General features: G+C 43.0%; 1 protein-coding gene across 10 annotated transcripts in view; it reads right to left on the bottom strand.

Annotated features, from left to right (window-relative positions):
* caskin1 (CASK interacting protein 1) overlaps positions 1-24,843 on the bottom strand; it is a 174,573-nt gene that overhangs the window by 109,082 nt on the left and 40,648 nt on the right. For 6 of the 10 annotated variants that reach the window (XM_085785245.1, XM_085785248.1, XM_085785247.1 and 3 more), the window contains exon 2: positions 4,159-4,191. The exons of the other annotated variants lie outside the window; for them this stretch is intronic. In XM_085785245.1, coding sequence (XP_085641371.1) covers positions 4,159-4,191 — 33 coding nt within the window. The remainder of the gene's footprint in view (positions 1-4,158; positions 4,192-24,843) is intronic. 10 annotated transcript variants of the gene reach the window in all.

Below are 24,843 nucleotides of genomic sequence, written 5' to 3'. Positions count from 1 at the left end.
GTCGACTAAGGGCTGGGAGAAGTTTCAGAGTCCTCTGTGCCTTCTCTGAGTTACAGCGGGGCTCCGTGCAGCATTGCATGTCCATATGACGGTTGCGAATGGGCCTCACTTTTCTTCGCCCAAAAAGACACACCAAAAAACATCCAAATACCTCCATAGTGCTCGTCTGTAATGTCCCTCTTGTATTGAAGCCCCAACATGAGAAATTGTTCCGCCGGTCAGTGCAAATCAGGAAGAGCAGTGAATTGAGACACTGGGAGCTTCCACTACAAACAAGCTCAACATATAGACTTATTTAATTTTTTTCGGAACAATTTCTCATGTTGGGGCTTCAATACAAGAGGGACATTACAGACGAGCTGTGTGGAGGTATTTGGATGTTTTTTGGTGTGTCTTTTTGGACGAAGAAAAGTGAGCTCCGTTCGCAACCATTATATGGACAAGTACTGCTGCGCGGACCCCCCCCCCCCCCGTAACTCCGAGAAGGCACGGAGGACTCTGAAAATTCTCCCAGCCCTTAGTCGACATGAGGGTGAGTAGATAATGAGTGAAATTTGAATTTTGGGTGAACTATCCCTTTAAGTTATTATTACTATGAATTTTTAACTGCTCAAGTGAGATACTTAATGAGGGCTCAGCTATTTTTCTGTTCTATTCATCCTCACCTTTAACCTTTTGTTTCTATGAGCTAAATGTTTGTCTCTGCATTGTCATTTCCGTGTTTTATTGAGATATATTTGTTTTGACTTCCTGTTTTTAAAGCACTGTATAACTTGTGCTTTGACAGTAGGAGGTGAAGTGGATAAGCATGTGGTGGTGGCAGTAGTAGCACTGTGTGGTGCACTCCACTGTACACTGTGGGCTTTTACTAGGACAGTGGGTTTGTTTCCATTATAACCTGCTATTTATACACATGCGAAACTCTAACCCCTGCTTTGACCACACACGCTCACACACACTCCAGCTTACCATGGGAGGCTGTCTCCATGGATACAAGAGTGCTCCTTGATTGAACTCCTGCTGGAGCAGGACGGAGGGAGCTGCACTCTTATCTAACCAACATTATCTCCAGCAGGCCAGCCCCATTGAAACTTTACCACCAATCAGAGCCGTGTCACATCTCTGAGACACAGAATGAAGCAGAGCAACGGAGATAGGCGGAGCTGAACACAGAGCTGAGAGGTCAAACGTGACTTGTTGACCTTGATGTGTGGGGACTAACCTATGTCTGAGCAGTAAGGGGGAGGGATGAGAGGGCAAGGGACGTATTGAGTTTCCCCTTAAAGCCTTAGTTTTCTTAAAGGACAATATATAGGACACAGTTAAAGGGCAACAAGTCGGTCGCTTTTTGCTGTTTTGGTAGCTTTTTTTTCTCTACGGAGCTCACCCTACAGTTTCAGATTGTATATTTCCCCCCCGGCCATGTAAATTTGTTTTCAAAGAGGCCATCAAGAAGGAAATCCATGGAGCGATGTCTACCGAGGTGGGTAAAGTTAACGACGTGTTTGTGTGGTAGTGTCGTAAAGCAGTTTCTCGCAAGATGAGATCTGGGACAGCGGGTCGGAGGCGCTGGTCTTGCAAAGTTGAGTTTTTTGGGACAAGAGATGCGAGGAGAACGGCAGAGTCATTCCATCACAATTTAATTATGGTAAAAACTTTAGTTCCTCTTTAAGGTAGCAAAGAATGAGGAAATAGCTTTGAGTTCATCCAAAATATGATCCAGTCATTCATCTTTAAAACATAGGCTATGGGCCATATTAATGTGTCTAGTCATCTTGTCCACTTTTTAACACTGAATATAATTAATAACACTCATTTATGTTGGCAGAGAACAGAAAAATGTGCCTTTTAACAGGATAATAACAAATCCTTCAGCTGGAAGCAGCAGTGGCCTCCTGTAAACAACTGTGTTACTGTCAGTGTAACAGAAATAATCAGTCTGATGAGACGTCTCGGTGTCACCCACAGCAGAACAGAAGCCTCGAAGGAAATGAGAGACATGCTTTTTAATCATGGTTTCTATTAGTAGAACTGAGCACATCTAAAGTTCTTCAGGCTCCATCTGTTTATCACTGCCTCTCTACATCCTTGTTGTGTCTTGAACCACTTTAATAGTATTCAAACCAAATCCTTGTTAAAAATATGACCGATCCCTAAAACGTAGCTTCGTCCACAGCAGGCAAAGTGACGACTGACGAGCTCTTTAAACCGGACGCCGCTGCCACCTACACTTACATTTGAAAAATAAGATTAAACGTGTGTCGGTGGATGATCATTATTGCTCATAAGACCTTGGACTGGAAGCGTTACAACTGCCACAGTCAGAGGTGCGCCGACACTCTATGGTTACCTAGCAACAGCTTCCTCGCCAGTATCAAGGTTATCTCCCCCGATGGCTAACACGTTTGTCAGAGCCACTGCACACACACACACACACACAGCTACATGTCAAACGCCATGCACATTCCACACAACAAAGCAACAGCTTCTTGTTAGTGTGAATTTATTTTTATCTTTTTTTTTTTTTTGGGGGGGGGGGGGGGGGGGTATTTTTACATGCGTTGCCACTGTTGTTGTATTTGATGTTCATGCAGTGTTCACACATGTTAAGTTTGTCCAGCAGACGACGGTTTGTCAGGTTTGGAGTGAAGATGTGCTGATTAGATCTGGTGTCAACCTGTAGGCTACATGGGTAATGCAGCATCTTAGCTACAGCTTTTTTTTTAAGCTATCACAATAAACTAATATGGTGAACACAATATTTCATCCACTGAACACCAGGATGTTAACTGTAGGCCTAAAGATGATCATCTTAGCAAACATTTAGCTTAAAGAAGATAACTGTAAGTTTTGGTTTTACTTGATAAGCATTAATGGCTGCTTCCTCTGGGCAGTGGTCAGACTGGACGCTCCAGTGGCTAAGTAGGCTATTGGAAAGTGACAAGGAGAGACTATGTGGTAGAAACAAAAGTAAAACATGAAGGTTGTTTTCTACCGCTCTTTGTGATAAAAGGAATGAAACTTTAAGCTGGACTCACAACTTTTGTTTTACACTAGTGAGCCAACAGCTTTTTGCAAACGTTGGAATTAGCTAAAACAAAAGAAAAGCTTCTTTAAAGTTTATGCAAAGTGAAGTTTAGAGGTGGCATCGTTATGTAAAAGTCAATGTAATGTGAATTAATCAAGGTTTTGAGTTCTGTTCAATCTCAGGCGTAGGCTAATACAAACATACAGACACAGCTGGTTGATATTAGCTAGCTACATACAGGCGTAAATCTTCCTGTACACACCTATAGCCTATTACACTAGTCTCTTAGCTGTACAACCCAACTCTCCACTGCAGCACTGGGGGCTTTAAAGGGATAGTAGCATTTTTTGTGGGGTTGTATGATCTACAAATAGCCCCTAAGTACTTTAATTGCAGTAGAAGACTCTCTGCACTCCTCCCGTTAGCAACGCCAGCCCATAGCCCTGCCCAGAGATTTACAACATACAGTGTTGTGAACAGACCCAAAGAAACGGCCTATTTTCGCAGCCTAAAAGAGGTTTTACCTGAAAAAAATACACAGTTCCATTGTTCGCTATAATATAATTTTTTCCAGCCCCTCAAAGTGCAGGAAAAACGCAGTTTTTATTTGGACCTAGCCAACTGCTGATCGGCGGGCGCTAACCCTGGGCGGAGGGATACGTGAGTTGGTTAGGTCCAAATAAAAACTGTATTTTTCGTGCACTTTGAAGGGCTGGAAAAAATGATATTATAGCGAACAATGGAACTGTGTTTTTTTTTTTCAGGTAAAACCTCTTTTAGGCCGCGAAAATAGGCCGTTTCTTTGGGTCCATTCACAACTGTATGTTGTAAATCTCTGGGCAGGGCTATGGGCTGGCGTTGCTAACGAGAGGAGTGCAGAGAGTCTTCTACTGCAATTAAAGTACTTAGGGGCTATTTGTAGATCATACAACCCCACTTTTAAAAAAATGCTACTATCCCTTTAATTGACTCTGAACTGGTTAGTATCACATTGTGTCAGGTGAGTAGCAGGTGAGGCTTGAAGGTAGAGACATGAGGCAGAAGGGACGGGTGCATGCCAGTGAAGGAACAGAAAACCAAACAACGGGGAGTTAGTCATTGGAAGTGGCCTGTTGGTTGTTCTCACTTACCAAAACGGCCTGTTGGTCGAGCAGCAGCAGCAGCTGTGACACACATGGAGGCAATGAAGGTACTTTAAAAACTTGGGGACTGATTTGTGCAATTTTTTGTCCCAATTCACACTTTCTTTTCAACAACATGATACACAGACACACAGATAACTCACACCATGACAAAATGACACTTCCTGATTACATCATGTGAACATAAGCATTATGTAGGCCTTCATCCTTTGACAGAGGACCCAAAAAACATGCATTTCCTGCTGAATGTCTAAACCCCTCCCCAATCCTTTCAGTCTGATTGTCATTTTACATCTGAGCTTGTTTGCCTGCAGAAATGCTAAACACATTGAAGTCCAAGTGCAGACACAGACGTCACTTCCAATCCCTGTATACTTAACACACTCAGACACGCAGACGGCATGACGACACCCACACAGACAGGCACAGCACACTCGCAGGCAAAGAGAGACTTACAGAGGACCATAAGACACCCGGGGGACAGTCACATGGCTGACTGATCAATAGGGACCATGTGTCTGCTGTATAAAGATTTTTCTCTGCCTGTCTCTCTCACTGTTTTCACTGCTTTGTCTCACTCTCCTCTCTGCTCTTTTTCAGACTTTATTATTTTATTTCATTCAACATAGAATAATTAAGGTTTCCCCACAGTGGTCCTTCTTGACTCGTCTTTATCCTTGCCTACTTTAATACTTTCTCCAGCCCCTGTTTTCTTGGAGACTGTAATCATCCGGGGCTACTTTTCCATCTCCCAATGTGACCTTGCGCAAACACTTCCTCACATATAATAAAAGATTAAAACAGCCACACATTGAGCGAGTATTCAACCATTAAATTCAATTCAACGACCTGTCCCAAAATGGAAAACTGGGAATCGCAAAGTACACAGTACAGTCAACTGAATGATACTTGAAAAGAGAACTAAATGTATGCCCGCCTCCAAACCCTCAGTACTCCAGATTAGCCACAGTAATGAGACACGGGTGTTTCTAACCCAAAATCCTAACTTTGTGTGAAATAGGCGAATAATTGACAGTAAATCTGGGCCAGTATGTACTAAACCACCCGGAATAGGATAGCTGATCCTGCATTATTCAGTAATTCATTCACAAGGATGAGAAAGGAAGATTTTCTGCCAAGACAGCACTCCTGTTCTCAGAGAGCCTGATTTATTATGGACACGGGTCTAAATCATACAGTCCAATATCTCATCTAGGTCCTGAGCCAGGATTAAGTGAAGGGTCTGTATTTTCTTTTCTTCATGGAACAACAGACTTGGGGTATGGTAGATAATATTTTTTGCACATTTTCCACATTGTTGTTGCTGCTTGCACACAAATCACGTATTGAATGGACAGAGGCCTCAGAGGCAGCGGCACAACACCACAACATTATTTTTATCAATAGTGCTAGGCTAATGGAGTTAAATGTCTGATCTATAACAATTACAGGCAAAATCCACGAGAGGCACAGCTGAAAACAGAAACATTACCTCCAAAGAGCTGAATATCAGTAAAGAAGAAGGCTAAGAGAAATCTAGCTATTGAGCAAATAGTTCCATCATATCTAATGTCCTTTGAAAATATAGGAGAGGAAGCCGCAGGCTGTGATGAGGGACAGTGATTCTGGGGGCTACATGCTAACGTCAGGATATTAACACACACATTGACAGGTACAGTAACTGAACAGTGTGAGTACTGTATGCAGTGAAAGCACCCAGAGGGCGAAGTCAAACCAGTCAGAAAATTGAGTGTTAAATGATCCAACCTCTCCAAGCAGAAGGGGAGGGAGCAGCGACATATTTTCAAACTGAAAACAACAACTGAAGGACACATTAACTGCAATATTGTCTGGAGGGAATATTCCTGGTTGCCAGAGGAGAATTATTCTGATGACCACCTGACTATTCACAGTGTTTCTCAAACTTTTTTACACCAAGGACCCCTAAACGGATACAAATTGGACCACTTCTTAGTCAATGTACATTTAAATTAGGGCCAATACCGTGAATTTTTGGAAAGATTTTATAGAAATTAAAGCAGAAGTAAGCGATCCGGTCGTTTTGGTTAATGCTGCGTTCCAGGCAGGCTTTTGAAACCGTAAATTACAGCTTCAAGTCACGACTTGAGACTTTGTAGCGTTCCAGGCAACCCACTCGTGTTTTTCCGACCTGTTTTACCTGTGAAAGTCACTATAACGGCCACTCGTAACTTCCGACCCGTGAACTCGTACCAGTACGTCTTTTTTTACAGTCTATGTACCAGATCGAACTGGTACGACTTCACAGGTCGGAAAAATACGAGTTGCCTTGAACGCACCATAACAGTCCTCGTCCCTACGTCACCACATTCACGCGCATCCCTTGGCTGCACACACTCTATGTAAGTGATTGCTGTCGGAAGATATAACTATTTAAGACTTATATTAACACAAAAATATCGCTTACTTCTGCTTTAATGGAAAATGTTTAAAAAATCATATTATTTCTAGAGAAAATTCTAGAACAAAGGTTTTAAAAATTCTAGAAAAAAGTGGTAAAATTTCAAGAAAAAGTTGAGGACCCCCTTGAACCCTATCAAGGACACTTTGAGAACCACTGACCTACTGACTCCCCATCAGGTGATGTTGGGTACTTCCGTATCAAAAGCTCATTTCTGTTGTTTCCAAATTCTGCTGTTTGAATGTGAAGTGGGAGATTTCTGCAGGAAAAAAAAAGATATTCCCTCTTAACTGTCTGTGTTGGTTTACATCACCGAACACGACACCACACACAGGATCTACAAAGATCAACAAGAGGTCCACTGCTGCCTTTGGCTTCTCCCTACAATGATAGGAGCAGAGTGCATCACACTCGCAGCAATACCCCAACAGACATGTGCACGCACACATGAAAGAGATAAGTGGTTAGGCTGCATAATATGTTGTGTGTGAAATGTTAGTGACCTCAATGATATGTGAGAGAGCGTTAAGGGCCACAGCCAGACACACAATCACACAAAGTGCAGCTTGTTCTCCCACTAATAGTACTACCCATTAGCAGTATAAAAATAATTTTCTGTCTGCATATGATTGTAATGAATATATCTCTGTGTCTTTGTTTGTCTAATCTGCTTCATTTTCTTTTGATTTTAATTTATATTCCTCAAACATCCAAGTTTACTCACCCACAAAACAACCAATAACCTTTGCAACATTATATTTTAATCTCATATCATTTAGTCAGAGTTGTTTTGTAAAGACACAACGACACAAAGTCTGAACTGAGACTGATGTACTTGAACTGTCTCTGCCTAATCAGTCAAGTGGTCAGGATCTCTCACTCCTGTGTCAAAAGTGTTTTTACATTAGTTGACCTCTGACTTCTTGGATATAAACTGTCATCACTTTAAAATAAACTAATTAACATTTGTTGTAGTGGCCTTCTTCTCGTCCCAATGATCGGAAGAAGGTCACGGTGGCTGGTCTTCGGTTTTCGGACGCGTGCGAGTGCGGCCAAACAATGACTGCCCAAAACGAGGTTCCAGTGGTAAAATATACAACATTTATTAACAACAAATACCTCTTCCATGTAGCAGATCGGACACAAATGGCACATCGACACGGTCAAAAACTGTTTGCCTTGACCAGCAACACCTGGCACTGATTGTCCTCGGGTTAAATCACCCCCGTGACCCGGAAGTCCGTGACGATACTTCCGGTGTCACCGGAGGTTACCACAATAAACCTACCACACAGAAGAACACCAAAATAAAAGCTAAAATGGCTCCTACATTTGTGTTACAGTAAATTGTGTCATTGTTAGCAAATGACTTGTAAACCACAGTTCTGTGTGGCCAGAGTGACCTTGAACTTTGACCTCTGACCATGAGATCAGTACATGTATATCCTTAAGGCCAAGTAAGTGTTTGAAACTAATTTAAAGAAATTCCCTCATGGCTGTCCAGACATACCACATTCATCCAGCAGAATATCCTTTATGAGGCCACAGTGAGCTTGACCTCTGACCTATAATCATTTAATTGAGGGGTCAAAGTGAATAATTGTAACAAATTTGAGTTATTTCCCTTGAGGCATTGGTAAGATTTATATTCATGAAAAACACAATGCCCCCAGCCATGGTTGCTGAATGTAATGAAGAGCAGAAACACCAACAGCTGAACATGGGAAAATACGACTCCAAATTGCATTTAAAGGGACAACGAGGAGTTTTGGAAAAGCAAAGTGTTTTCACACTACATTTATGAGCCTCCGCGCGCACCATGAAATTCTTTGACCGGCACAAGACAGACTCATGTTTTCATTCATCAAGAATTAAAGTCAGAGGTTTGAAGACGATCAGATACCGTCGTAGTTCCGACCATAAACGGCGATTCGGCGGCGTTATTCTCATGACTCGCCACGAAACCAAAAGTAAAGAAACGCTGGTCGGCTCGCCCAGCATTTCCACCACCACTAATAATAACAAAATAACGATAGAGACAAAACGATATATTTATCGAAAATGGGCCCATTAACAAGTGTGGGTAACGTAGATTCATCCACATTAATATGAGACTTTTTTATAACCAAATAGAAACTCCTCGTTGTCCCTTTAACTGGGGGGGGGGGGCGCTAACAAGAACGCTATTGACAACTTCATATAAGCTCCACCCTGCTATTCTGGGATGGCCCCAAACTGTCTACATTCAAGTCACACATGACATGATACCACGCTTTAAGTCCAGCACCATGAGGTAAAAACAACACCTTTGGAACACCAGTCACATCATCAGAGTTCAGATTTAGACTGATGATGAAGCCGGGATGTCTGTGGAAAGTTGTCATTCAGGTGACAGGAGAGAGAGGAGGAACATTTACTGCAGCAGTCATATCTGTTGGGAGTGTATTATGAGTAGACATCCATCAGTAATGATCAGTTTATATTACCTCTCACAATACTACATGAATAAGGAAATGCGTCATCTAGATCAGGGGTTCTCAACTAGTCTCACTCTGGGACCCACATTTTCCCATGGTCATTAAGTCGCGACCCTCTTTTATAGAATTCAAACCAAGATTTTTTTTTTAAAGCCTTTAAAAACTAATTTTGCTCTTTATTGAGCAAAGTGCATTTCAGAGCACATGAATGAAACTTAGGAGGACGATGACAACTGCATGTGTTCACGTGACGCGTGCCTTTCAATATAAGTTATTTTTCAAAATAAAAGACATGTCTACCATCAGATGTGCATTAAATATTATTTCCTTTTTTTTTTTATTATTATATTTTTTCATTTTCAACCACAGGGTACACACAACAGGAACTCAGATCACCAAATCTCATGTAATACAGCACTTCATATCACAGTCATTCAATCCCAAATGGGCCTGGTTCCCTCACAAAACAAACAAAACAAACAAACAAACAACAACAAAAACAACAACAACCAGTCATATACCCTCCAAACACACAGACGACGATGACAACAAAACAAAACAAACAAGTATATTTTTTGGGGCATTTATGCCTTTATGGATAGCACAGTTGAGACAGACAGGAAGCGGGGAGGCAGAGAGAGGGGGAACGACATGCAGAAAATGGCGCCCGACACAGGACCCGAACCAGGGCCGACCGCAGTGAGGACTCTCTATACATGGGGCGCCCGCTCCAACCACTACGCCACGCGACGCCCCAATATTATTTACTTTTTTGACCAGCTGTCCGTGACCCATCCAGAACGGGTCCGCGACCCACTTTTGGGTCCCGACCCACCAGTTGAGAACCACTAATCTAGATGAAGAAGTAATGACTTGGGCTTTTGGATCTGGGATGGCCTGTATTCATTGTGGGCCCTAGTTTCTTGGCGCAGCGCAGGTGGCGCAAGGTAACGCAGCTGGTCTAATGCAAGTTTCGACCAGCGCAGCCTAGCGCAAAGTCAGATTGGAAGATTGGCAGATCGCGCTGCGCTGAGATAGGCGTGGCCGCGCAGCAGGGGGAGGCGTCACAGATTCAGCTTGGTGCAGTGGAAGTTTTGTGCGAAAATGTCCCGCCGAGGTTGCGCTGAAAGCTCGCCACCTCCAACCAGGTCTACTCTCAGCGCAGGGCGGAGCGCAGCAGGTGCAGTGGAAGTTTGGCTGACTGACCTGCAGTGCACACACGTCACCAAGACCTCACAGGCAGATCTCCACAGTTCCAGACACATTTCAATGCAATAAATATCCACAATAACCACTATTTAATGCAACTAACGGAATCAACACGTGAATTTATATCTATATAGATTGTCCCGTCACATCTGACGTCAGATCAAAGCAGAGATCAAAGGCTGTCGGTGCGTAAAGGAAACTCCACCTGAATTAACACAGCAGGGACGAACTGGCACTGAAAAGCAGCTGTGGATGTCCAAAGCAGGACTGTGAGGGTGGATGACTGCATGTCGCTGCCATACCACTCTGCCCTTGTGATGATCCCCTTTATTTATTTATTTACTTATTAATTCATTAGCGCGTGCGACCGCATCACGCAGCCGTAATGAAAAACAAAACACAAATCATTATCTCTCTTAGTCCACCACAACAGCCTCGGTATCAGATAGTCAGTATATAGCCTAGTATACTCAGCATCTCTATCACAGAAAAAAAAGAGAAAAAAAGAGACTGACAGAGAGAGAGAGAGAGGAGGACAGAGAGAGAGAGAGAGGGGGAGAGAGAGAGAGAGAGAGAGGGAGAGAGAGAGCGTCCTTTACGCTGATTTCATGGTGTTTGTTCATGTTGTGATTAGTGTAGCCTACACCTCTCATCTTGCTTACACAGGGTTTGAATAAATGTGAGTTTCTTTATTAGTTTATTAGTTGTTGTTTCTTACATTGGGCAGGGGTTCTCAGTGTATCAGATCAATCCTGGTTAAGTATATTAGTAAACTCATTATTGGTCACTCTGAGCTCGGACCTCCGGACCAAAACAGCTGTTTCCTCCTGGGAGAGGTTCGGCCTCTGGCGTCGCTGTTTCCTCCGTCCATGTCCAAGTATAAAATGACAAACTTGCAGCGCGCATCACCCGCCGCGCAGTTAAAGGTGAGGAGAGGAGCTCCTTTGATTGGTGAAGATCTGACTCTGCTGTGTCAAACCCACTCCACGCCTTTCTCTCCTCCTCCTGTCTCCCTCCCGCCCTCTCTCCTCCCTCTTCACCGTTTGCGCCGGTGGGAGGGACGAGGGGAGGGTTTACGCTGGTCTAAGTCTGACTGCGCGGCCCACCAATCTTGCGAAATGGACCTGGGCCACACCCCGTTGGCGTGGCGAAGCTGCGCTGATGTTAGACTTCACCTGGTCTAAGAAACTAGGGCCCTGTATGTGTAAATATGGCCAGACACACACATTCTTACACACACACAATCTTGTGGTGTTTATAGTGCAGCTAAGCCGCTGTCTATTGACTTGAGAGGATCTCATTATGGTCAGATTAGGCAGCTCTGGTGCAGTGTAGTCGGTGCCTCTGTCAGAACTAAACACAGTGAAAGTAAAGTCCTAAAAATCCCATGAAAACATGTGCTGTTAGGAGCAGACACAGAGGAGAGGAAGAGCAGACAAGACAGGAAATGATTGAGAGGGGGCGGATTAGCAGTGGAGATCATGTTCTCTGGCTCTGATGTCTAAACTCAGCTAGAAGGCTCCACGCTGGTCACACTGATGATGTGTCATTTCAGTATTATTTGGCAAATCACACTGTTATGAAGTTCACCGTCATGATGTTTTAATTTGATTTTGTCTGGATCCGCTGCAATGCGCTGCTTTGTAGCCTGTTTGTTTTGTTGAGTGTGACAATTGACGTGTCGGCCTCTGTCTGAGTACAGACCTCAGGCCAGCGCTGTGATTACTATACTGAACCGACATTGACCTCATCACACACACACACACACACACACACAACCCACCATCACTGTACTGTTTCCACTGTGTTCACCCCAAAAGCCACCAAATAACTGTCATTTCCAGGCAAGTATCCACTCTGATAAAACACACACACACAAAGTAGTAGTGTAGGCACAGGGCATCATTATGTGTCGGCTCTTCCTTCGTCACAGGAGCCACATGTTTGTCATTGAGAAAAACGGCAGGAAGAGGAGAGGATCAACACAGTAGTAAAGTATACACTGTCGGAGGAAATAGAAGATGAAAGAAGAAGGGGGGAAAAAAAGGCCAGAAAACTAAACAACATTAGTGTCACTGCTCTGATGATGATCCATATGAGCTGTTTCTGCTGCAGCTCTACCAACAACACTACATCATTTGTTAAAGGGATAGTTCAACATTTTGGCAAATTGGCCCATTGCCATAATCGCAGTAGGTTTGTTACCTTTATCGTCGGTGTAAGCCATTTTTTAGAACGGAGGAGCGGAGCGGCAGGCTGCTCAGGGCTATGCTATGTAGGCTAAAGGAATTTCTTGGTTTCCCTCATCAAACTCATCAAATACAAAATCCCAAAACTCCGAAAGGCTTTCGTGGACAAGTTGTGACCTGCACAATCACAACGCTATGAGATAATAATGGAACGCTACGAAACGGAGCCGTTTTCGAGGTAAATACAGGGTAAATACAGAGTCTGCTTGCTGAAAAACTGTCATGCATGAATTTACCTCTAAAACAGCTCCGTCTCGTAACGTTCCATTATTATCTCATAGTGTGGTGAATGTGCAGCTTACAACTTGTCCACGACAGCCTTTTGGAGTTGTTGGGTTGTGTATTTGATGAGTTTGATGAGGAAAACCAAGAAATTCCCTTAGCCTCCATAGCATAGCCCTGAGCAGCCTGCCGCTCCGCTCCTCCGTTCTAAAAATAGCTTACACCGACAAATAAAGGTAACGAACCTACTGCTATGACTATAGCGATTATGGCAATGGGCCAATTTGCCAAAATGTTGAACTATCCCTTTAAAGGTTACAGAGGGATCAGACGAGACAGGATTTAAAAAAATAATAATAATCAAACTGATCTAAATACATCAAGCATCTATAGGAAGTGAGGGTAGAGCAGAGGAAAAGTGGCAGACTGTGATGAACTACAAGTGTTTTGTAGTCTTTGTGAAGTCACCAGGCGGGGCGTCTGTCTGCTGAGTTACACATGTGTGCGTGTGGTTCGCCTGTAAGGCCATAAACAAACAGTAAACAGCTGCATGTTTTCCACTGAGCTCCATAACTGAAAACAGAAACTGTCCTAACGGAGAAAAACAGTGTGTAAGTGACTCCTTCAACATACGCTACAGTCAGACTGTAGATGTCTGGTCTGATGGCTGCGTAACATCAAAACAGACGTCCATGAACTTCCTGTATCACACAGCACGTGTCTCGCTCTGATCATGAGGCTGAGTTACTGTGAGTTCATATCCCTAAATCAAAGCAGGAAAGTGCAGTGTGCAGGGATCGGTCTGAACTATTCTCTTCTCTCAATAACAGAAATACTAATACTAATACTACACTAGGCAAGGCAAGGCACGGCATCTTTATTTATATAGCGCATTTCATTAAGGCAACTCAATGCGCTTTACATAAAGACAAAATATTTTAAAAGAACAGCAGAAAAACAAACTTTTTTAAAATTATTTGCAAACATTAAACATAGAGTTAAAAGCAAGAGCAAAGAAGAATTTTAAAAAAGTAGAAGAAAAAAAAAAGAAAAAGTTCTTAAAAAGAGCTCAGCCATAAGCACATGAAAAGTACAGTTAACAGATGAGTTGCTTTGTGCGCTATATTTGTCTGAACCACATGAAAAAGTTTTTTTTTAAAAGGAAACAATATGTGAGTCTACACAACACTAATTGGAACAAGAAGTACACAACATGAGTGTTCAGTTTACTGTTTGGTTGCATAGTCAGCACACTTATGGTGCGAACAGTCTCATCGTGCAACTATGGAAACCATGAACAGTGGAGTGTGAGTATTTTAGCACAGTGCTGATGGTAACATAGCAACATGCTCACACTGACAATGTAGTTTAATTATTGGCAAGCTAACATCAGCTAATTAGCACTGAACACATGGTACATGAGGGGGCGTCGCTTTGTTCTGCAGGTATTTGGTCACAAGAATAGTAATTGATTCATTCAAATTCCAAATTTGAAGCCAAGCCTGCAGTTTAATACGGTATACTGAAAAACAATTACTTGTCCTCAAGCAAATGACTTACTTAATCCGACACCAAAAAGACCTGGGTGAAAAACAACGGCAGAAATGGCATGCTTATTTGGCCAGTGTGTGAGACTGTTTATGGTGTGTTGTGTATGGTATTTTGTCTTTTGGATATTACAGATCACCCCTGGACTTCAAATTTGTGTAATTGTTCAGTGTTTTGTATTTGTCTTTTGTTTTACCTTTTCAATCTCTGTACTAAAATATGAAAATGATCTATAAATAAAGAGTAAAAACAAATAAAAACAGATAACTCTTTGCTTCTGACAGACAGTGGTCACCGTGACGTCTATGTCAAGTAAATATAAGTGTGTCAACGTTGTTGTTTTTGTACTGAGAACAGGCTCCAGAGTGGGACGGAGACAGATGAAATTAAAAAAAAACAACAACTGAGGAAATAATTAAAAACATATTAGCCAACAGCCCAGAGGAGACAAATTGTGATACAAGAAGGAGTGAGAGCAAACAGGCCAGAGAGGGATGTGGAAAAAACTACGTCGGAGCCTGTGCTGAGTGGAGTAAAAGTGAGGAGGGGAGAGAGAGATGGAGGTGACAAATTCATCACAAGAGTGGCAGTGATCACGGCCGAGAATAAGCCAGCGCTGGATTAAAAAACAGACTCAGAGCTGCAGGCTTTAACACAACAACAACAACAAACACCAGCAGCTCATCCTGCTGGTTTCCACTCCCTCACTGCACCCTCTCATTTCCACATTCTCACTTTCCCTCCGCTCCGCTATCAATATCTCTCCTATCTGACTCTCCCTCCCTCTTTCTCACTCCTCCTCTCCCTCCCTCTATTATAACCCAACAGCGTGGGCTACAACTAGAATGGAATATATTGTGATTGCTCGCTACATTTAGTGTGTGAGAGGAGGAGAGGGGGAGGTGAAATGCAGAAAAGAGGAGAGATGGAGAGACAAAGATAGAGATGGAGTGAGATATTTTAAAAAAGCGTACAACCTTTCATGTAAGGCTAGTTAGCCTTGAGGCATTAATAAAGCGGAACAAGGTGCGTGTTTGTGTGTCTGTGTGTGTGTCTGTGTGTGTGTGTGTGTGTGTGTGTGTGTGTGTGTAAGTGCAGTGATCTTTGTGGCCTTGCAATGCTGCAGTAAATCTGCCCCTATATAATAAATGGGTGAGAAGGAGAGGGGAGGAGAGGAGAGGAGAAGAGAGGAGAGGAGAGGAGAGGAGAGGAGAGGAAGAGGAAGAGGAAGAGGAAGAGGAAGAGACGACTGTTGTGTCCCAGTTTTACTTTGACCTCTATCTGTCTGTCTGTCCCTCCTCTCCCCGATGACGCCACACACACATTATGCAAACCCCCAGAAGGCCCTCTGATGCCTGGGACAGTCGGTGAGCTGTTCCCCCAGAGGCATGTAGCCTCCATGGGCATGACTCATAATGAATACCCCCCTCCACTCCTCCTCCTCCTCCTCCTCCTCCCCCTCCCTTTCACCAAGGGTCCTCCACTCACCCCTCGTTCTCCACTCCACTCCAGCTCCCTCCTCTTCCCATCCTCTGTTGCTCTCATCTCACCCACTTCTCCTCTTTCTAATTCTCTCATCTCTCCTTCTTCTAGCCCTGCTCTGCTATCTCTTTCTTCCTCCTGCTCCTGCACGCCCTTTTTTTCCCTCTTCTCTTTCTTTTCCCCCCACTCTCTTCCATTCTTCTCTTGCTGCTCTCCATCATCCTCTTATTCCATCCCGGTCGGCCTGTAAACTCCCATTTCCTTTTCTCTCTTAGTTGCTTTTTTCGGCGCCCCCTCTCTGTCATCCTCTTATTCCCTCTCCGAGCAGCGCCGTGTTATCTCTCTCTTTCAGGCTGGAAACTGGCTCTGGAAAACAGCCAGTAGGCTACCCCCCACACACACACACACACACACACTCACACACACACTCACACACAGTGGGACACACATACATTAACCTGCACACTACAAACTAAACACAATAAACCAGTAATGCAAACATGGCCTACCACAAGTGCATGTTCACACACAAGTGCAATTGACCATTAGCTGAGTCCACACATGCTAAGCTATACTTCTACTATAATCAAAGTGGGATCAACACGTCCTTTTTCAGCAGTGTGTTGTGTGGCTCACTTATATCTTTTGATAAAGAAAAATGAGCTAATGCTGTTCATTCAGTATTTATGTTTTTTTTTGCACACCAGTTACCTTAGGCCTTATGTGCACAGGTTAAACACCGTACCAGAGGTGACAAGTCCAGTTAGCTCTGACACGTCTGACGTTATTAGGTCTGTGAGACACTAGTCATGTAGCATCTTTATCACCGCCACACCAGGTTTGTGTTATCACACCTGACGTGTTTCTGCAGTAGCCCAGCCAGATACCTCACTGCTCTTAAAAACTGTTCTTTGTTGCTCTAGGTTTAATCATTGCCAAGAAAATATCTTCAAGTGTGATTGGCAATATCTTGTGGGTGATTTTCTGTCCTGTGCTGCCCTGAGTTAATGCTGTTGTGCATCCTGTTACACAGGGGCGCTTCTAGACAATCTGGGGGCCCCAGGCAAGAGGGACCCTGTAGGCCTAAAACCATTTATGATTTAGTTTTGCTGGACCTACATCAATGCTTCATGTTAACATTTTTGGTTCAACATTTTGGCAAATTGGCCCATTGCCATAATCCCAATAGTCTAACAAGTAGGTCTGTTACCTTTAATTGTCGTTGCAAGTTGTTTTTAGAACGGCGGAGCAGAGCCGTGAGCTGCTCAGAGCTACGCTACGGAGGCTCATGGAATTTCTTGGTTTCCCTCATCAAACTCATCAAATACACAATCCAACAACTCCACAACGCTCTGGTGGACAAGTTGTGACCTGCACATTCACCACGCTATGAGATAATAACAGAACGTTACAAGACGGAGTTGTTTTCGAGGTAAATTCATGCAAAACCGCTGATGCGCGTTCCTGTCGGGGGCAGGTTTTCAGCAAGCAGTCTCTGCATTTGCCTGGGCCATGGGCCAATTTGCCAAAATGTTGAACTATCCCTTTAATGCAACATTTATACCAGAAAATTCAAGGAGATATTACCCTCCTCTTCCAAATACAAATAAGTAACAGGTTGGACAGAACAAACTAATCGACTGACAGCAGAATGTATGTTGGTATCATGTTAGCATTTGACAACAAATGCATTGATGAGGGGATTAACGTTGACGTTGGCAGCATTGTGTATACTATGCACAGTATTCTGCGTACACAGCCATTGGCAACATCATGTTGTCATTGATATGGACCAATGTCAGCCACCTCTGGGAGCTCCCTTCCAGCCCGGGGCCCTGGACAACTGCCTCTCACCTCTGCTGTTACATCATAACAAAACGGGACAGAGGCCACTAACGTCATCCTGAACTCTGCCATCATTTATCGTGCACACAGTGGGGAAATAATACACAGTGGATGTGCTGAACGTCTGGTCATGAACGCAGCTGTGACACTGCAAAATGATATGGTTGGCTAGTAAGCTAGTTAGCTGGACATGGTAACAACTGATAACAACAGCAGTGTTAAAGCAGATCAACACTGATTTGCTTTGAAAAGGCTTCTATTAAAATGTGTGTGCACGATTGGTACATGTGTACTGAATGTACAGGAAGCCAACGTCTGACAGACCTGCTCGGTGTGTGAAGCATTAAGGACACAGGTTAGCAAACACTCAATTAGAGAAATGTAATCACTCACTCACACACACACACACACACACACACACACACACACACACACACATTCAGTTACACGTGACACTGACATCAGTGGTCCCTGAACTATCAGAGCATCCAATTCAGTGAAGGGACTCTCAGATCGGGCTCCTAATATAGCTCATAAACCAGGCTGGCTGCACTGATTCAACACTGGCTCACTGCGTCTCTATGTGTGTGTGTGTGTGTGTGTGTGTGTGTGTTTGTGTGTGGATGCAAAAATGAGTCTGCTAGCCCGTATGTAGCTCTGATTATTGTGCAGATCAATTACCCGGCAGTAAATTACCCTGCCACTATACTCACATAATTATAAAAGACACAAACGGCAGCGAGTGTTTGTGCAGGCGGGTGGTTGCAGGGGTAGCCTACTATGTCTTTGCCTATTGATTGTTGAAGCGTCAAATGAATCAAATATTTTATCGGTACACCTTGGTAGTTGAGGGGGTCGTTAAACTTTACAGTAATCAAGTCATCAGCAGGTGACTGGAAAATTAAATGTTTTCCAGAGTGAGCTATTACAGTAAGACTGATGAGGGTTACATAACCTGAGATAGATAGATAGATAGATAAATAGATAGACAGACAGACAGACAGACAGACAGATAGACAGATAGACAGATAGATAGATAGATAGATAGATAGATAGATAGATAGATAGATAGATAGATAGATAGATAGATAGATAGATAGATAGATAGATAGATAGATAGATAGATAGATAGATAGATAGTGATCACATGCTACATCTGTGAATGCAAGGAACACAATCTGCTGCAAGGCACAAACACACGGAAATGTGAATGTTGTCTTTTCTAAAAAGGCTGGGCTTATTGAGACGAGGGGTGATACGTAGAGAGAGTATCAGAACAATAAGTGACCTGAATAATTGAATACAAAAATAACTGTCTTCTTGGGTGGCAAATCTCAAAATAGCAAAAAGTCTGGTGTTAAAATTAACAGAAAATGCAGGAGAGAGAGAGAGAGAGAGAGAGAGAGAGAGAGAGAGAGAGAGAGAGAGAGAGAGCATGAGGAGACCTAGGTTTAGGAAGGCTTTGATGTGCAAGATGGTGCATCCTTCTCAGAGTGTAAATGTCAGGTTTCTCACAGAGAACGCCCAGAGAGAGAGTCTAACCCTGTGTGTGTATGTGAGGACTAGTAACACACACACACACAGTGAGGTCCTGGTATGGATCTCTTCCAGTTGACTACTGGTACACACGGGGCTATTTCTGTCTGACTGCTGGGAAACAAGGACACAAATGGACGGATGAAGATTAAGGGAGAGAGGAAGATGGATGAATGAAGAGAGCGGGGGACAGAGTGATATGAGAGCAGATGAGGAGTGAACATTAAAGCAGCGAGTGGTAGATCGGCTCAGTATTGATCGTTTATTTAAGCCGCTACACGTTGCACTGAGGCATCAATAAATCATTACAAGTGTTTTGAGCCTTTGTTTTAATTACGGCGAGTTAACATGACCGACACACAGAGCTGCTGACACTCTGACTGACAGTGACATTTTAGATAGATGTATTCTCTGACGTTGATGTTTCCTCCTAAAAATATGAGAATCCTAACCCTAAAAAGCCAAATGGGCCGGTGTCTCACACAACAAAAATGAGGCTGGAGGGGAAGGGAGGGATAGAAGAGACAGAGACATTTATGGAGGCATGTGCAGAGAGGAGGGAAGGAGAAGAGTGTTAGAGAGAAGAGCAGGAAGGAGAGGGTATTTAGGGGATATACAGTGGTTTTTCAGGAGTTACAGCCCTGGAGAGTTCAGTAGAAAAACAAACTCCAGCCCTGCTAGCAGCTGTGTGGCCTGACGTTTACCTGCTAACAAGCGTAGACTGACGGTGCTTTCATGTTGTTACTATCACAGCTTAATTTCATGTCAATCCATCCAACAGTAACAACACATACCTCTGGCTCATCTAAACTCTGTCAGTAAAAGGTTCAGTCATCCAGCTCATCATAGTTGTTAAGTGCTGAAATTGACAGCAACTGGACTTGAAGACAGACACATCACTTGATTCTTGAAGACGCTTCACCTCTCATCCAAAAGGCTTCAAACCCAGTGAGAATCCCAGGTATTAAAGGTACAGTATGTAAGAAATCTAGAGCAACTGGTTGTAAAATCCTAATATGTCACAGAGACTCAGGAATAATGTTCATATAACATACTGAACTCACCAACAACAATCCTACAGCCAAGATATTCGCATTAAAAAAAAATTTTTTCAGACCGCAAATCATGTTTATGTTTTGAATTTCTATGGTTGGCATGTGTCGCCACCCAGCGCTTTCTCCCAGTCACAGTGTCTGTGGCATTTCAGACTCCAGGTTGCCAGTTACAGTAGCTTCCACTGAGCTGCAAATACGGCTGGGAGATAGAACAAGATCGTGAAAAAAAAAGATTGTGTTCTATTATCGTTTATTATGGTCATATTTCCTTGATATCACATGGTAGAAATAAGCGGCTTGCCACTCTGCCGTTTAATAGGCTACACAGCTTGCTGTTGTGAGCATATAGCCTAGTTAGTTTGAGCTGCTGCTAATGCTAAAGCTAAAGGGAAGAATTACAAAGTGAAAGTTAGAAAAGAGGGAGGAAATGTGGCGAAATGGAGCCGATGGTAAATGAAGTGATTGTGAATGTGTGGAGCGGTTCATGAGAGTCCGGCCCGGTCAGATCGCCTGTCTCCGGTCGTCATGTTTTATGATCCGGGTGAGGGTCTGAGGGTCCTGACAGATGCTGCATTCAAGACAACTCGGAAGTAACCAAGAAGTCCCCGGTTCGAATCCCACGCCGGGCGGACCTTTCCTGCATGTCATTCCCCCTCTCTCTGCCTCCCCGTTTCCTGTCTATATCACTATGTACTATCAAATAAAAGGCGAAAAAGCCAAAAAATATACTTAAAAAAAAAAAAAAAAAAAGAAGTCCAAACTCTAACTCAGAAATTTCCGACATCATTGCGTTCACTTGGAGGAGAAAAAACATGGATGGTCGAAAGTAGTTTTGCATATTGTGGCTGACTGCTGAACACGAAAAATATACGCAAGAGCAATTTATGCTTATTTTGGAAGCAAATAAAAGAGTGAAAACATCAACAAATAACTTGCACTACAATTCCATTCTTACCATTAACAATGAGGGCCGCCATGTTTCATTGCTGTCACTGACGTCAAGTCAGAAAATTGGAGCTGTGAGATGATACCCGAATTTCTGACCTGTAATTCCCCAGTTTGACACCGTTCAACTCATTTTTGACAACTCGCAGCTCTGTTTTCCCAAGTTGTGAGTTGTTTTGAAAATAGCGACAGTGGTTGCCCCTCCCTGGCTCTAAAGTCAGCATTGTAGGTGGTTGATCGATGTTGTCACAAACCACCGTCTCAAGGAAGGTTGTTCCAAGTGAACATAGATGATCTCCTTCACTCCTCTCTCATACCGTCCTCTCTGTCCAAAACAGGGACACTGGTCTCCTTTCTAAGGAGTCCAGCTGCCTTCAATTTCACCACTTAACCACGTCATCTAAACTCCGTTGCTGGGGGTTTTGGTGCACAGAGAAGCGGAGGTGGGCCGCGGCTGTCATATTTCGTGCCTCCTCCACCTCCTGACAAGATTCTTCTTGTTTTCACAGAGAATTCTTAATAATAAATTTGTAACAATCCTCTAACAACTTCAATTAGGGTTATATGCCCCTCTGGCAATGTACCAGTTACATCCCATTTTGTATGTTTTTTGCAGGCATGCCTCAAATTGTCAAATGTCTCAAACTGGTTATTTAAAAAAACTGGAAAAAAAAGTGCAGACATCATTATTATTAGCTTCACATGTTTCCTCAGCATCTATTCTGTCAGTAAAGACAGGTGGCTGCTATCAACCTCACCACGCTCACCTCTGTTCTCATTTGTTTTTAACTGTTTTCATTCACTTTCATTTCCCTTTCCACAAATATGTCACACTCGCTTCTGCTTTGGATTTTTTTGAATCACCGTTTCTTGCAGATGTTTTATTTCTTCCTGTTTTGTTTAATTCTGTTTTCTAAGGGGATTGTTGAGGCTATGTTGTGTGTGTGGAGGGGCTGTGTTGTTTAACAGCAAGATTAAATGTTAAGTGAAAGTGAAAATATTCAAAATAGGTTAAACAGTTTTATGGCTGGCCCTGTTCACAGCTGTAGCTACATCACTCAGCTTTTGTGCTGCTTCTCTGAACTGGTAGGACACATGGCATTAACCAAACTATCACTTTAAGGCTCTGGTGTGTGTTGTGTTTTATTGACAGTAGTTAAACTGCGATTAAAAAGTTGAAACAAATGGAAATGATTATGTAACTATGACAGGACTCTGCGGTAGTCAACGTTGTACTTTATACTGGAACCTGAAAGCACACAACATCGACCACACGCTACAATGGGAGCAGATGAGAAAACAGATGCTTCAATACGATATAATAAAATCAACTTATACAACAGGATTCACACGGGACATGAGAGGAAACAAACAGGTAAAGAGTTTTATCTGCTCTAAAATATTGAGGACACACCCTGATCTCTCTCCTTTACACACACACACACACACACACACACACACACACACACACACACACACACACACACACAGACACATCCATTACAGAGCAAGGGGATAAATTTACAATCACAGGAAGCCAATCCCACAGACACAGAACCAGCAACCCTCCCTGGTCTGAACCTGATCCAACCGACTGAAGGCCAGGCCCACACACAACACTGCTCTCTATCTCTATTCTTTTTTTCAGGTTAGGTTCAGGTTCAGGAGGTAATTTAAATCTTTAAGCAGCGCTTCCACGTCTCTACCTCCTGTAGATAAATATTCGAGGCACTGATTCCTGCCACATGAGACGTGAGATCCTGCCCAAACAATCATGGAGTTGTTTCCTTTTGTCTGAGCTGAGACGTGAATAACAAAACCTGTGGACAAAGCCTTCCTCTGAAAGCTGCATGATTACTCTTACTGCGTACACTTGAAAAATCAATGTCATTGTCATCAAATAAACATGCTATTTTTCTCAACAAGAATTGTATCCTGTACATTTATAAGGATGCAAAGGATGCAGAGGAGAGGAGAGGAGAGGAGGCTCTGAGAAAACTGTATGTAGAGTCCAGTGGGGCATGTAATGAAGTCAGCAGCAGAGTCAGCAGCAGCCCCCTAATTGACTGCTATAGATTAACCCTCAGAGAGAGTTACACGTTGAGTGAGTTAAAGGAGGATGGTGTTCTTCATTCAAACGGCCGGACGACTGAAACATCGAGGCGCTGCAGTACTTCCAGTGAACACGCAACTTTTTTAATGGACAACACACTGCACACTTCCTCCCACAGTTCCAACCTCACACTCCACTTCGGAGCTATAGATGATATTAAAGGTAATAAATGTCAAACCTGAACTGACGGAAAGAGGCAATATTAGCTCGGGCCCCTTAAGAGACTTCCTTAAAAGCACACTTTCTTTTTTGTGAGCTGATGCTGATGGTTAAAAAAATAAAGGCATTTATTTGAGTTCACATAAAAGCATCTTTTTTCAACATGGCAACAGGCTGAATGGAGGAGCCTTTGTCTGTGTTCTTGTTCAGCTTCACTCAGTAAAACTGGACATGCACACTTGAATATTTGTTTACTCATTGCATGTCATATCATCATTGCAATATTAAACAGTTATTCAGGCAGATTCAGATTCAGAATGCTTTATTTGTCCCAGAAGGACAATTCAGTTGACTACAGTCCCCGACAAACACATACTGTACATATTCTCAGACAAGGGAGCACAGTGTGCAGCAAGTAGGGAGTAAAAAAATGAAATATGCAAAAACCAAGTTAAAAGAAAATAAAAACAGTCAAGTAGATAAGTTGACATAGGTTGTTGCTTGGAATTAGAGTTAAGTGACTACAGTAAGTACATACGTATATTGCACATGGGAAACTACTACTACTACTTTGCATTCAGCGAGGGGATGAACGACCTGGAATTATGGCACATTGTCCTCATATCATGCAGTGTTACTCTGCATTACTCAAAGTTTGGGTTTGTCATACAGTAGCTCAAATAGGGAAACAGTTGTCACAGCTTTTGGTGAACTGCTGGCAGCATTACCTATTGAATTAATTATCTTTTTTATTTTTTGATCAGAGGGAAAAACTTGTGACTATTTGAGACATAACAAACATCCCATCTGTAAATTAAATTACTTAGATCTAGTGGAAAAAAGTGGTTTGATTTAAAATCGCTGATAATGAGCTTTGACAGTGTAGAGGAGTCACATGGTTTGACCTCTGAAAGATTTAAGGAGCTGCCAATGCACCTAAAATAAAACGCCTTTTTAATGAGACATTTTGATGCCTAAATGCAGTTTTATGATTATTTGCTCGTCGCATTGTCTTTTATGTGTGTACTGAACTACTTTATGGGGCCTCTGGGGGCCTGGACACAAACAGACATGCGGTTTACAGTAAAGAGCTCGGGATCCAAAGATGAGAGACTGACTTTCTCAGTTCAAGCTCTCTGTGGTGGAAGTTAAGGAAGCTTTTAAAGGACGTATCCTGAGTTTAAAGAGCAGAGTGAAGCTGTGAAACCCAGCACCCAGCTCTCCCTTTCTTTCATTCTCCCTCTCTCTGAATTGTCAACCTATTAAATGTCTCTTTGTATCTCGCCTATTCACACACACTGACCAATGGAAAGCTTTGGGCTGTTTCACTGTGTGTGTGTGTGTGTGTGTGTGTGTGTGTGTGTGTGTGTGTGTGTGTGTGTGTGTGTGTGTG

The sequence above is a fragment of the Trachurus japonicus genome, chromosome 8, assembly GCF_045865225.1.
Source record: "Trachurus japonicus isolate A0001 chromosome 8, Traja_1.0".
In the NCBI taxonomy this organism is placed as follows: Eukaryota; Metazoa; Chordata; class Actinopteri; order Carangiformes; family Carangidae; genus Trachurus; species Trachurus japonicus.
The sequence above is the reverse complement of the archived record's forward strand: the minus strand, read 5'-3'. Positions and strand labels throughout refer to the sequence as shown.